The sequence below is a fragment of the Phalacrocorax aristotelis genome, chromosome 14 (genome assembly GCF_949628215.1).
Source record: "Phalacrocorax aristotelis chromosome 14, bGulAri2.1, whole genome shotgun sequence".
NCBI lineage: Eukaryota > Metazoa > Chordata > Aves > Suliformes > Phalacrocoracidae > Phalacrocorax > Phalacrocorax aristotelis.
Genome location: NC_134289.1, coordinates 3,449,274 through 3,462,126, shown reverse-complemented (window position 1 = coordinate 3,462,126; position 12,853 = coordinate 3,449,274). Strand labels below are relative to the sequence as shown.

Here is a 12,853-nt window from a genome sequence, read left to right as displayed (position 1 = left end):
GGTTTTGGTTTGCTTGCCTTTATAATACACCCATTGTGCACGGGTAGGTGAGCTCTGGGATCACCTAGGTTACGTGAAATTGCTGCCTCTGATTCATTTGCCAAAGAGATTTCTATAGTTAGCTTGTATTAGAACGGTTGTGCCTGTAAATAGGCACTGAGATTAGTTCAGTTAAAGTTTTTACCTCTTGTTTTTCTGTCTTTATAAAATCACCCTGTGCATTTTGAAATGGAAATGTCACAATGCTGTAGTCTTACATGCTAAGTACTTTTTGATGGTCACTTCAGTAGGGATGATTTTTTCTTTGTAGGGGGAACAGGAGCCCTGTAGCTGGGAGGGAGATGTGGTGCGCTTTCTGTGTGCCTTGGCACGGACAATTGAGTCGCGTATTTCCCTTGAGCTGCTAGTGTTAAAACTTAAGGTGTCCGTAGCTTTTTGTGCATTGATCGTATTTAGAGAAGGTAACCTAAGGTGTAAGCCCAAGGATGCTACAAAAATTCATTTTCAAAAAATTATTTGGTTTATGTCAAGTTCTTTTGCTTTTATTTGAAACATTTTTTTTTTTCCATATGGAGTGTGTAGTACAATACCACTAGTCACGACTCTGCTACAAATTGGCTTCCTTTAGGAATCCTTTTTGTGTTGAAGCGCAGGATAAAGGCAGTTACAATTAGTGGCCCTGTTACTGTCTTTATTTAAATACCATGAGGGAGAAGTTCATTGCCCTGTAGGCAGCAAAGCACAGGGTTGCCCACAGAGTGTTGGGAAACAATTCCTGATGTTGGTACTCAATTATCATAAGACTGCGTGTTCTGGGGCCGCTAACCCAAGATCTTCAGTTGCCGTCATCAATAACTATGGTTGCTGATGGTCTGTAGCCTGAGTTCGGCTGTTTCTAGACAGCTGGTGTGATGGATAATACCAATTTAGTTGTTAATTTGTCTTCAAGTCTTGTACATAAATATGGATCAGAAGTAGCTGTTGATATGTGCAAGCTAATAGCACGTATCTGTTTTCTTCGTTCTTATCAAACTTTAGGAATATCCGTTAGTAAACCTCATTTTCTTTTGAAGAAATGGCATTGTCTTAGAGTGCTGGAGCTCTTCCAAAGGCTTCTTTGTTGAGAAGATAGTTTCAGGCGTTTCCTGAGCAGACTAATAGCAGTTTCTGAAGAGTATATAATAAGTTCTGTGGATAAACGTATATAAAGCAGTCTCTTTTTTCCTAGAGCTCTTAAGCCATGAAAACGCAACGACGCTGAATGATGTCAAGACATTGGTTCAGCAGTTGTATACCGCCTTGTGCATTGAGGAGCACCAGCTGAACAAAGAGAAGGAGCTGATAGGGAGACTAGAGGAATTGAAGGAGCAACTGGCACCACTAGAAAAAGTGAGAAGTTTCTCGTTGTATTTAACTTATCCTCCAAATGCAGCCTTAATTTAATTCAAGTTTTTAATTAGGTAGCTGGATGCTTCAGAGTTTTAAGATTACTGAGGCAGAAGATGTGTTAAGTGTATACCAAACCATGAATCTTTCTGGTTTCTGTGCAAGTGTTTTGTTTCCTTGCTTTATATAATTGGAAATGAGCTTGGTAGTAAGTAAAGGCTGGGGCTAATGCAACAGCACCTCTCTGACCATAGAGAAATAAGCAGCTTTGTGAGCTATCCAGAGCATGCTCAGAGTAAAATATGGATGATGGCAAGATACTGATGATGAAGTCGTCTGGATTTGTCTGCATAACCTTGACTCAAATCATATGTCTCAAACCACTTAGCATTTAATATAAATACAACTTGTTATTTTTACATTTTCTCTTAATTGTATTCTCAAAAATAATTGCATTAACACAAGGCCTGTACTTCTATCTCCTGCAGGTAAGGATGGAGCTCAGCAGGAAAGCAGAGAAGAGGACAACCTTGGTGTTGTGGGGAGGCCTGGCCTACATGGCCACTCAGTTTGGGATTTTGGCCCGCCTAACCTGGTGGGAGTATTCTTGGGACATTATGGAACCGGTCACCTATTTCATCACCTATGGTAGTGCCATGGCAATGTATGCTTATTTCGTAATGACTCGCCAGGTAGGACCTGTTATGCTGACATTGATGCTTCCTTAGAAGAATGGCTTTGAGCTCTACTCCCTAGACAAATAGCGAAATCATGCCTATTAGAAGCTATCATCCTGTCAGAACCTAGATGCCACTTGTTTTAATTGTCGTTGTCCAGGATGGTGGTGTATGGTGGTGGGGTTTTCCGGTGGTCATCATTGCTCATTTCCTGGTTGTCAAACCATAAATGCTTATGTATGTTCTGTGACTGATGCCGTAGCTGTACGGGCTCATCTACTGATGGGTGATGGTTTCTGTGTGCACACATACGCACGCAGCCTCTCACACATTGACTTGTACCGGAGCCTTCTAACTGCTGTGGCTTATCAGCCTGAATAAACTATGGGTACCTGAGGTACCTCCTGAGTGTCGGGGAGGCAAACCTCTCTGACATGAGGTGCTGGCCTTTTTAAAGAGACAAGAAACGTTCAGGGATCGTGTTGGAAATGCCTTTGTTTAGGTATTTCATGGATCTGGACTCTCCTCCAGATGAAGCAGATTTATTTTGAATGCTTACCCCTTGGTGCAGTCCCAGATTTGTTGTTTCTTAAGCTCAGTCTTTTAAAAATTAGACCTGCTCCAGTGTTGGAAAACCTTCACACAAAGTAGAGCTGTGCTTCCCTAGATCTTTTTAGTTGTGGAGACTCTGTGTGGATTTACAGCACGTGGTTTGTCTCGGCGCTCCTATTCAAACTTCATAATCCACCTAGAGGATGACGGAGAGCTCAAAGAGTCTCTCCTGTCACAAAACCACCAGAGCAGATGCTGTGGGTGTTCCAGCGTGGTCCCCTAGAGGTTTGTCAGCTGCATCGTTTCAGGGGCTGATGTCACGTGTGCCCAGGTCAGGGCTCCTGCTGTAGTTTCCTCCAAGTGTGGTTGGAACTTCTGCCATGTTTGAACTCAGATTTAATATTTCAATCAAGTCATCCATATAAACTAGTACTTCTGCCAGACTTAATATCTCAATGTTTCAGGGATGGCTTGACTCTGAATGCAGCTTTTCCCCACCTGGCAGCCCTGATCGTTGGATGCATACCAGGCACAGAGGCTGTGATGTTCCAGTGCAAGGGAGAGTTAACTTCAGCAGGCAGACCTGTGATTTGTAGAGGCTATGTGGGATTTGGTGCAAACTCTTCTGCTGCTCAGAGTTATCTGCATGCTCTAAAAATCTGTGACATTTTGCAGTAGACTATCCCTGGCAAAAGCTGTGGTGTTGGATTCTTGTTCTCACCTCTGTAGCTTGGTTTCGAGATGAACTCATGAGTGACTATTGTTGCTTTAATCAGCCGTTGCATGCTTATGACCTTAAGAAAAAGAGAGTAAGGGCCATCGTATAAAGGCTTCCTTCTTGTATTTATAGCTTACCTTCTCCTCACCTCCTCCCCATAAACTTGTCAACATTGGAACCCTGAAATGTGTTAGTTTCTGTTCTCTCTGCACGGAAGGATTCACACGTTCAGGACAGGAGGGGGGTGATGGTAACTCGCTGCTGGAGTGTGACATCCTAGTAGAGAAGCAAATGCCTGACTGTACTGGGTCTTACTGGGATGGCGTTAATTTTTTTCATGGCAGCTGGTATGGTGCTATGTTTTGGATTTGTGACCAAAACAGTCCTGATAAAATACCGATGTGTTTGCTATTGCTGAACAGTGCTTGCACAGCATCAGGGCCTTCTGTTTGTTATTACTTCCACAACCTGCTGTTCCCTGCCAAGAATACGCTGCGGGTGGGCAAGGTGTTGCAAGGGGACACAGCCGACCTGAACTGACGGAAGGCGTATTCCATACCATACGATGTTATGTTCAGCAATAAACTGGGGGGAAGTTTCTCCAAAGTAGCTGTTGCTCAGAGACTGGCTGGGCATTGGTCTGCTGGTGGGAGGTGGTGAGTGATAGCTTTTGCATTACTGTTATGCCAGGGTTTTTCTTCACTTATGAGTGGAGACAAAGATAGTTCAGTTTTTTCTTGGGTTTTGCCCTTCTGATTCTCTTCCATGTCCAGCCGTGGGGGTGGGGGCTTAGCTGCTGGTTGGGGTCACGCCACCACGCTGAGTGAGGTTACACAGTCCTCTCTGCTCTTGTTCCTTCACTGACAGAAACTATTCATCCTTCCAAAACACACCCGATAATTACCGTGCTCATGGTATCCAGTGTTGCATCCTTTTGATGCTTTATTCCTATTCTCTCCTTTTTTTTTCTTTTTAGGAATATGTTTATCCAGATGCCAGAGACAGACAGTACTTACTATTTTTTCATAAAGGAGCCAAAAAGACACGATTTGATCTAGAGAAATACAATCAACTCAAGGATGCAATTGCTCAGGTAACAAGAATTTTTCCAGAAATAAGACAAAGAAATTACTGCTTGCTGATTCTTAGCTGCTATTAATAGATGCACCTCAAACGAGAATGGATATATCTTAAGTTTTCGGCCCATTTTCTTGTCACAGCCCCAGTGCAATCACTGAATTAGCTTTGATGTGCCCAGGAATAGAACTGCTGGATGTGTAAATCAACATGAAACAGTTGCCTGTATCTATCTGTGAGGGCCTCTTGGAAACTGCTGGCAAATCTTGAGTCGCTTCAGGCACTTCATGCCTCAGAGGAGCCTAATTCAAGATTTCCTTTCTTCTCAGCTCCTACACACCAGATGGATTTAGTGAGGAATGAAGACTTGCATCCATTCAGTTCATGTCTTCCTGACATAGCACTTCAGAGCACTGGGTTGCAGTCCTGGAAAATAATGTTCAAAAGATTTAGCTGTATCGTTAGAAGCAATGGGGGCAGATGTCTTGTGTTGTGCAGACAGGCCCTTTGGCAGACTGTCCCTATTGTGGGATTGTTTAACAGAGGAGTTGGGTAGAGCTCTTTCCTTGTGTTTTTGAGAGCCTTTCTGCAGAAAGATGGCAGGAGCAGAAAAAGCAGAACTACCATGTTCTTTTTCACTGTCCAGTATCATTCTGGGGAGGAACCACCCCATGCACCAGTACAGGCTGGGGCTGAACTACTGGAAGGCAGCTCTGTTGAAGGCCCTGGGGGTGCTGGGGGGCAGCGAGGTGACCCTGAGCCAGCACCGTGCCCTTGGGGCCAAGGCAGCCAGCGGTGCCCTGGGGTGCATGGAAAGGAGTGAGGCCAGCAGGGTGAGGGGGGTTATCCCCCCCCCGCCCCCGCTCTGCCCCAGTGAGGCCGCACCTGCAGGGCTGCGTCCAGTTTTGGGCCCCCCAGTTTAAGAAGGACACGGAACTGCTTGAGCAAGTCCAGCAGAGAGCTACAAAGGTGATCAGGGGACTGGAGCATCTCCCTTATGAGGAGAGGCTGAGAGACCTGGGTCTGCTCAGCCTGGAGAAGAGAAGGCTGAGGGGGGATCTCATCAATGCTTATAAACGTCTGAAGGGTGGGTGTGAGGACGATGGGGCTGGGCTCTTTTCAGTGGTGCCCAATGACAGGCCAAGGGGCCACGGGCACAAGCTGGAACATGGGAAGTTCCCCCTGAACATGAGGACAAGCCCCTTCCCTGTGCGGGTGCCAGAGCAGGGGCACAGGCTGCCCAGAGAGGCTGTGGGGTCCCTTCCCTGGAGACATTCACACCCCGCCTGGACGCGGTCCTGTGCCCCCTGCTCTGGGGGTGCCTGCTCCAGCAGGGGTGGGACAGGGTGAGCTCCAGAGGTCCCTTCCAACCCGCACCACTCTGTGATCCTTTGTTTATTCCTAAGCTCTGGAAATGGCAGTGTAGAGTATTTGAGGCAAGATGTGTTCTCCCCCTGCCTTGGAGAAGGAGCTGCACAGGCAGAGGAGGAGGGGGAGGTCAAGGGTAGGCTTTCTTGGTTTCATGAGACAACCCAGATCTCTGGGTTTTTTGGGCTGTACTGAATACAGATACTCTTGGGTGGCTGTATTTTAATGGAGATTTCCTTCTAGAAACAACTGTTCCCATTAATCTTGAGTTGTTGGTTTTTTGTGTTTTATTGTTTTTTTAAAAATTTCAGTGAGTGTTCAGGGTTCAAATATTCCCTGCCATATTCCTTTGAAGTGGCTGCATGTAGACAGGTTCAGAGAAGCACAGAGCAAATGTCTTTCAGTAACTGCCGAGAACATCGGGGGTTTTTTTCCAAATACGAGCTTGTGACTTTTACTTTTTGAATGCTTCCCTTCTGGTTGGGAAAAACAAGGAAATGCAGAAAGCTTTCTATTCTTTAAAGGGGAACGTTGCTGGGGAAGGTGTGTCGAGAGCTTTTTCTTTATAATGTGTCTCTTACTTTTAGGCAGAATTGGACCTTAAGAGGCTTCGAGACCCCCTGCAGGTTCACCTGCCCATCCAGCAAATCGATGAAAAGGACTGATCAGCAAAGAAGCTCGGAACCCCGGCAAAAAAACCTGTTCATAGCTCTTGCCTTTCTAATTAAAGCATTACAGGTGGAAGCTGGGAGGTGGTGTGGGGGTGGAGGGTTTTTACCTTTAATCAAGACGAAGGACTGTAGGGGGTGAATCTCTTAAATTGAGGATGGGACATTGTGGAATGTCGGTTCTGTAAAGGGCTTGGCAAATAGTCGTATTTAAAGACTGTCTGAATGGCAATTGTGTACACATACAGGATTGGGGGCCGGGGTGGGGAGGTATTGACTGTATGGCTGGGGTGGAGGGGTGTCATCTTACAGCTTTGCAGGATCTGCCTCTTGAGAAGACACCAGCAGCCTGCTTAGCTTTTTAAATTTTCCTTTATCTGATTCAGATGTCTCTTTCTCTCTCAAAAAAAAAAAAGGGGAAAAAAATAAGAACAAAGAATCCAAGCCACCTGGAGTTATGGCTGGTGATCAGAACCTGCGCTCCACCACCATTAACACGCACACTTCTGATCAGACCTGATCTCTTTTATAAAGTTACTACAAGACTGCTTTCTACTGGAAAACCGTGAGCTTCCCCTTCCCAGCCCACCCCACGTGCTCCACTGACTTCCTCCTTTGCTTATTTGTAGCACAGATTGGTTGTAGCCGAGTGAGAGAAGGAACGAGTTTTCTTCCGGACGTTTGATAATTGATATTTTGGATTATTCCATAGTAACTATATAAACTTTGCGTCCCAGTGCCCTTGAGCTCCTTCTAGAAATCAATGGCAGCATTGCATGAGAGGTTTATTTATATTCAGTCTTAAGGGAGAGAGAGATTCCCCTCTTCCTACCCCAGATCTGATAGCCACCTGGACTATGAAATTATGAAGGTTTAAAGGATTATGAAACAGTTGCAGAATTGTGACTCCTGCTTACATGAACAGTTTTGGAACATGGAGTAATTAAACTTGATATTTGACTGCTTGTGTAATGGGGTAAAAGGTCTCTTATATGGTCAAAGCATTTTCCTTGCCCAGAGGCTTTTTGAAAGCCTGGGGCTCTTATAGTGTAAGACACAGAACTACTTCAGTTCTCTGGCACTTTCCCCTACTGAAGTAGCTTTAAATGAACTTTATGCCCACAGGTCAGAATTTTTTTTTTAGGAGTGCCTAATGACATCTCTTGTTCTTAGCGAGAAGAAGTAGAGGAAGGAAAACCAACCTATTGCCCTTTCTTCCAGCCAAGGCTGGCTGATTTCTAAACAGATAAAACATATCTTCATTCAAAGCAGGTCAGTCTGTTTTAGCATCCTGCTGATAAATACTGTGAGACAGGATGAAGGTGGGAGAAGGGCGCTAAGCTTTACATACAGAAAAGCTGGCTGCTTTTTTTGATGTTTCACTACTACTCCTCACTGTGTCATGGAAGGAGGCTCCTGGGGTTTTTTTTTTTGGGGGGGGGGGGGGGGGGGGGGAGGGTGGGGTGGGCAGAGAACCAAGTTAAAAACAAGAGGGGGAAAGAAAAAAACAAATCAGTATTAACTAGACGCCAGGTGCCTTGCAGATGTGGAAACACAGCTGGGATTGCTGCCTCTTCTCACTCAGTGGCATGTTGGACCGAATGGGTGCATGTTTCTAGTTTGGTTTTTTCCTCTTCCCCTTTTCCTCTGTCTTTCAATTTAATTACATTGTGTGATTATTTTTTTTATCTGTTTTATCCTGTTTGTGTGATGAGTTTTAAAGGGAAAAAAATGAACATGATCCTGTAGCTGAATCCTTGGCGTGTGTTTGGGATGAGGGAGGGAGCATGGAGAAAAGTTCTTCTTTAATAAAAAAAAGTGTAAAATCCTGTATCATTTATGAAATATGTATAAAAGAGCAATGTACTTCTGGAACAATAAATAACTACTTGATTTTTGAATCAGTGCTCTTGAATAATGTTATTTTCCCCAGCTGAAAAGAGAATGTTGCATGTGTGGCAGCTGTCTCCTGAGTTTCCTCCGTTTCTTTTTGTTTAGGTTGTTTCTTCTTGACCTTACATCACTGAGGCCATGGTGATGCAGATAATAGCTTTCCTGAAGAAGCTCGGGTGGAGATCTTGCTGCCACGTCTAGCTGTGTAACACAGGGACCTCGGGAGCAGTTGAGGTGGTGAGGTAGAGATGTTCGGTCCAACAAAGATCTGCCTTTGTTTGACCAGCATAGTGGCTCCATGTGGAGGTTGACAAGATCTGGAGACGTGGCAGGTTGCAGGATAACGATATCTATGGGTACGTAATGCCCAGCAACCTAAAACGTGCCAAGTGGTGTCAGTGTATTCCTATATTGCATTCAAGTGCTGTTTCAGAGGAAAACTGAAGTTTTAAGCTGCTTTTACTTTCTGGGCCTTCGAATGGCTGCGGCCTGATTTGATGACATATCACTTCTTCATGAACTCTGGGAATCAGCAGACTATACTTTGTCCTAACTTCATGGGATGTCAGGATGAGACATTTGGTGCTAGAAAGGTGTTTTAATCATGACTATGGACTGCGTTTAAAAAAAAAATAAAATTGGCCAGTTTTAAAAACGGGCAACTTCCTCCTGTGTTTTTTAAAGTTGGAGAGGAGGGGCTGGAAGCTGTTAGTCGTTGTGACCTGCCTTTAATCACTGTTGAAATTTAGTTTGGCAATTCTGAGAAACCCTCTTCTCCAAGCAGCCCTTAGTCTGCTGCTGTGTACAAATGAGCTGCTGCCCTCCCTAGACAAATTGCTTGGAACAGTTGCATAAGAAGTCATCTGTTTTGGCAAACAGACCAACTTGAAGACTTGGACACGTAGCACCATGATTCCCATTTTAAAACCAAGAAAATGGTGTGACAGAATTGTTCCTGCACGTGGTTCAATGTGTGTTTTTTTTTCTAGAGATGATGTGGGAAAAGGAGTGAAATGAGAGTCTACAGTTGTACCCTGAAATATGGGCTGTCTGGTGGGTTTTGTTAGTCTGTACCCCAGAAGGCTGCTGGTTCGCTCTCTTCGCACCACCGGTGCATCATGGTCTCTGCTGGGGCTGGCTGACACGCACAAACCTCAGATTCAAATCTTGGTGCATCTGCTCTTGTTGCCCTTGAATGCTAACACTGAAGGGAGGGGTGACGTTTGTTTGCTCTCCTGATATACACTTGTATACCAACATCAGCAAACTCTTGCCATAGCTATTTCGTGCCTAGGAGCCAGGCACGTCATAGGGTCCTGTCCCCTGGCAGCACTTTAAGAGCAGGCAGTGCTACCTGAATCTTAATGCATTCTTAAGACCCTGTGAAGGATAAACAGCAGTGTGCATTGCGTTGTTCAGATGCTGCTTTTTCTACCAATGCTGCTTACTCGGTCTTCCTTCTCTTTCTGTGAGGGAGCTTCCCAATAAACACGTCAGGTTCAACATTGCCTGGAGGAATGGATCAGGTTCCCTTTTTGCCATGCCTGCGAGGCTCCACCTTGCAAACCTCTCCAGGGGAGGTGTAAATGGCTCTTTATTCCTGAGGAGCAAAGAAGAAACCTTTTTCTTTTGCCATACAGCCCTTCCTACCTGGCAGGCAGTGATGATGATCACCTTGCTGCAAGTTCTTACACTTCCGTGTTGGTTCTACAAGTTTGCACGATGCTCTGAAGCGGCTGTTAGCTGTCAGACCTTGGCACTATGTCAGTCAAGTGAAGCTGGCCAGTGGAACAATTTCTTTGATGTCCTGTTTTTTCTGTGGAGTTGTAAATGCGAGCTGCTCTCCTCTGTGCCGCATTGCATGACTGCATTTTCACATAGGAAGGAGGTTTTTATATCTTGAGTGTTCTTCCACCTATACCAAGAGATTCCAATTATTCCTGTTGAAAACAAAATGAATTTTATTTTTATACTGATATTAAAGGGGTGAAAAGTAAAATACAGAGATGGGAATAAAACTTGCAGTGTATCTAAGCCCTGAAGTATGGGAGGAGCTGGTGTTATACTCTGTCATTGGCTCTGTGAACTTGTAAAATATGGGGACCTTCTCCTGTTTCTGCCTCTGACTAGTTTTGCGAGTGTGGGTATATTGTCTATGCCCTAATTCCTCCGTCTAGAAATTGAGGATCGTGGAAAATACCCTGGGGTTCTGTAGGACCTGTAGAAAAACACTCTCAAAATGGCAAGTTCCACTCTGGAAAAGGAAATAACATTTAGTGAAGAGCAGCAGTTACATACTTGTCTGATTTTAACAGGCTCTTGGTCTTTTACTTCCTCATATGTACAAACTCTTGTAGGAGTTTCCTCGTACTTCACCAAACTCGTGCTCACTCCCTGTTCCCAACAGCCCTTCCCCTTGGCACTGTGTCCTGGGACAAGCTGTTTACAGCAACAAGGCCTATCTCTAAGTCCTTGACCTTTGTGCAATCCGTCTAAGCAGCCTGTCAGGGCTTATTGTGAATTTACATCCTCAAATCAATCGCAGAGAGAGATCCTGTCGTGTGCGTCGGGTTCTCCTCTCTCTTGGTGGCAGGAAGTGCTGATTAGCTCTTCCGCCTGTTTCTTCTAGGCTGCAGGACTGGCTTCTGCACCAAGAGCTGTCTCTCACACACCTCACCTCACGTTCATCACACATTGGTGTGTCCTGAGAGGTGGCTCTGACCCAGACGAGGCCAGCTTCAGCAAACACAAAGCATCTTTATTCATTAGCCCGTTACAAACAGTTTGAGGGTTACCAGCCTGGCCCATGCTCTGAAGAATCTGAGTTCTTGTAAGGATGGTTAAACCCTCCAAACCTCTGGGAAGGGCAAGAAGTGTGGTTGCCACCTGCAGAATTAGCATCCTTGAGAATAGACATAGCCAGGCTTAGACTGCAGCAGGTTTAGAAGATCTCGGCTCTTGGGTACAAAGCAGAATCCCAGTCCAATTTTAATATTACCTTCTCTCTTCATATATTCTAACCCATACTGATGAATATTTTCAAGAAATACTGACTTGATCCTGATTTTTCTTGCTTCTTGGCAAGTCAGGCTCGTTCATCTTTGGGGTGGGGGAGTAGAGGTCAGGAGCAACAGATTTACCAGATCTCCCTAGAGACTACGGGCCCTACAGCATCTAGACTACTCCATTGGAATTGTATCCTCTCTCCCAGAGGGTCTGCTTGCAAGAGGGTGTTTTGTTTGGGGTCCCCCACTTCCCCTCTCAGGAATAATTGCTCAAGCTTCCTGAGGCATAGATTTGCAGTGGCCTACTCTAATACAGGCTGCTATTGTTTGTGGGGGAGCTGGAGCTACGCGTGTCACCTGAAATAACTTGCAAAGCGAAGAGAAAGTGCTGGTGGAGTTGCCTCTGCTGGTGCTGCTTCTGGAAGACTGAGGTGGTCTTTTTCTTTCCTGCGGATGCTAAAAACGTGTAGAGACGGCACACTGCATCTTCTCCACGTTTACACTGTTTACTTGAGCTAGATGTTAGGGTGATTTGTAAGTGTCATCTCTGGGAACGCTGGGGCATCTCCTGCTTTAATCCATCCTGGAGTACTTGATAGGGCCTGTTTGTGACACCTTTGGGGCTCAAAACTGCTGTGATGCAGCTCATTTCCCTATGTTAATTGCCAGTCGCTTATATATAACTGTCAAAACATTACTAGTGTCAGGTCTAATGTACCACCTACAAGGATAAAAGCAGCTGGTAATGAAATGGTTCTGAGAAATACACGCACCTCTAAAGCACATGGAAAGTTCAATTCAAGCTTGTCAGTTTTATTTACTCAGGATCTGAAGTATGAATCAACCTCTCACTGAAAACAGCACAATATAAGTTCCTCTGGCTTGCTGTGTTGTTCTCCATTCAATTTTAGTTTCTCTTCTGGGAACTCACATAATCACCTTTTAAGGGTTATCTGCCTTGCTAGCTTTGCATAGTGAATTTGTTCTCCTTTCCTGTTATTGAAAAATTTCTCTGGTACTGCACGGCTGTCAGCACAATATAGCCCCAAAAAAGATTTTTGTTTTTTTGTTGTGGTGGGAGCAATGAGAGTCACTTGTAAATGTTGTTCCCTCAAGTCATTCACTACTGAAAAAGCCGCCTCTGCTGGGGTGGAGCAGAGCAGCGTATTGCGCTTTGCTGCCAGGGGAACACCCGGACAGGGAGGCCATTGGGAACTTCCTATAACGTACAATCCCTACAAAGCAGCAAATATCCAACTTCTCGTCTCAGGCGAGCTCGATGTGAAAATAACGTAGCTTCAGATCCCAGTCGTAAAATCAGCTAACTTATCGACCCTGATGTTATTTCTTATACTAGCCTGGTGCAGAAATGCAGGGTGCAAAGGAAACGGGGAAATGCCTACGCTTGCTTGATTGTGCAATTACTGGAGGCTTAGTCGTGCTCTTTGCTGATGGAGAGCTTTCTGCCTGCGGGTGATCTCCTGGAGGAGAACTGTACAACCGTAAGCC

General features: G+C 45.0%; 1 protein-coding gene across 4 annotated transcripts in view; it reads left to right on the top strand.

The window, feature by feature from the left end:
* Positions 1–8,347, top strand: part of MCU (mitochondrial calcium uniporter) — a 96,440-nt gene extending 88,093 nt beyond the window's left edge. For 2 of the 4 annotated variants that reach the window (XM_075109318.1, XM_075109319.1), the window contains exons 5-8: positions 1,229–1,389; positions 1,875–2,078; positions 4,310–4,426; positions 6,370–8,347. In XM_075109318.1, coding sequence (XP_074965419.1) covers positions 1,229–1,389; positions 1,875–2,078; positions 4,310–4,426; positions 6,370–6,588 — 701 coding nt within the window. In that variant the 3' untranslated portion in view covers positions 6,589–8,347. Of the gene's footprint in view, positions 1–1,228; positions 1,390–1,874; positions 2,079–4,309; positions 4,427–6,365 lie in introns of all 4 variants that reach the window. The other 2 variants (XM_075109320.1, XM_075109321.1) reach the window with 1 other exon arrangement.
* Positions 8,348–12,853: the final 4,506 nt, after the last annotated feature.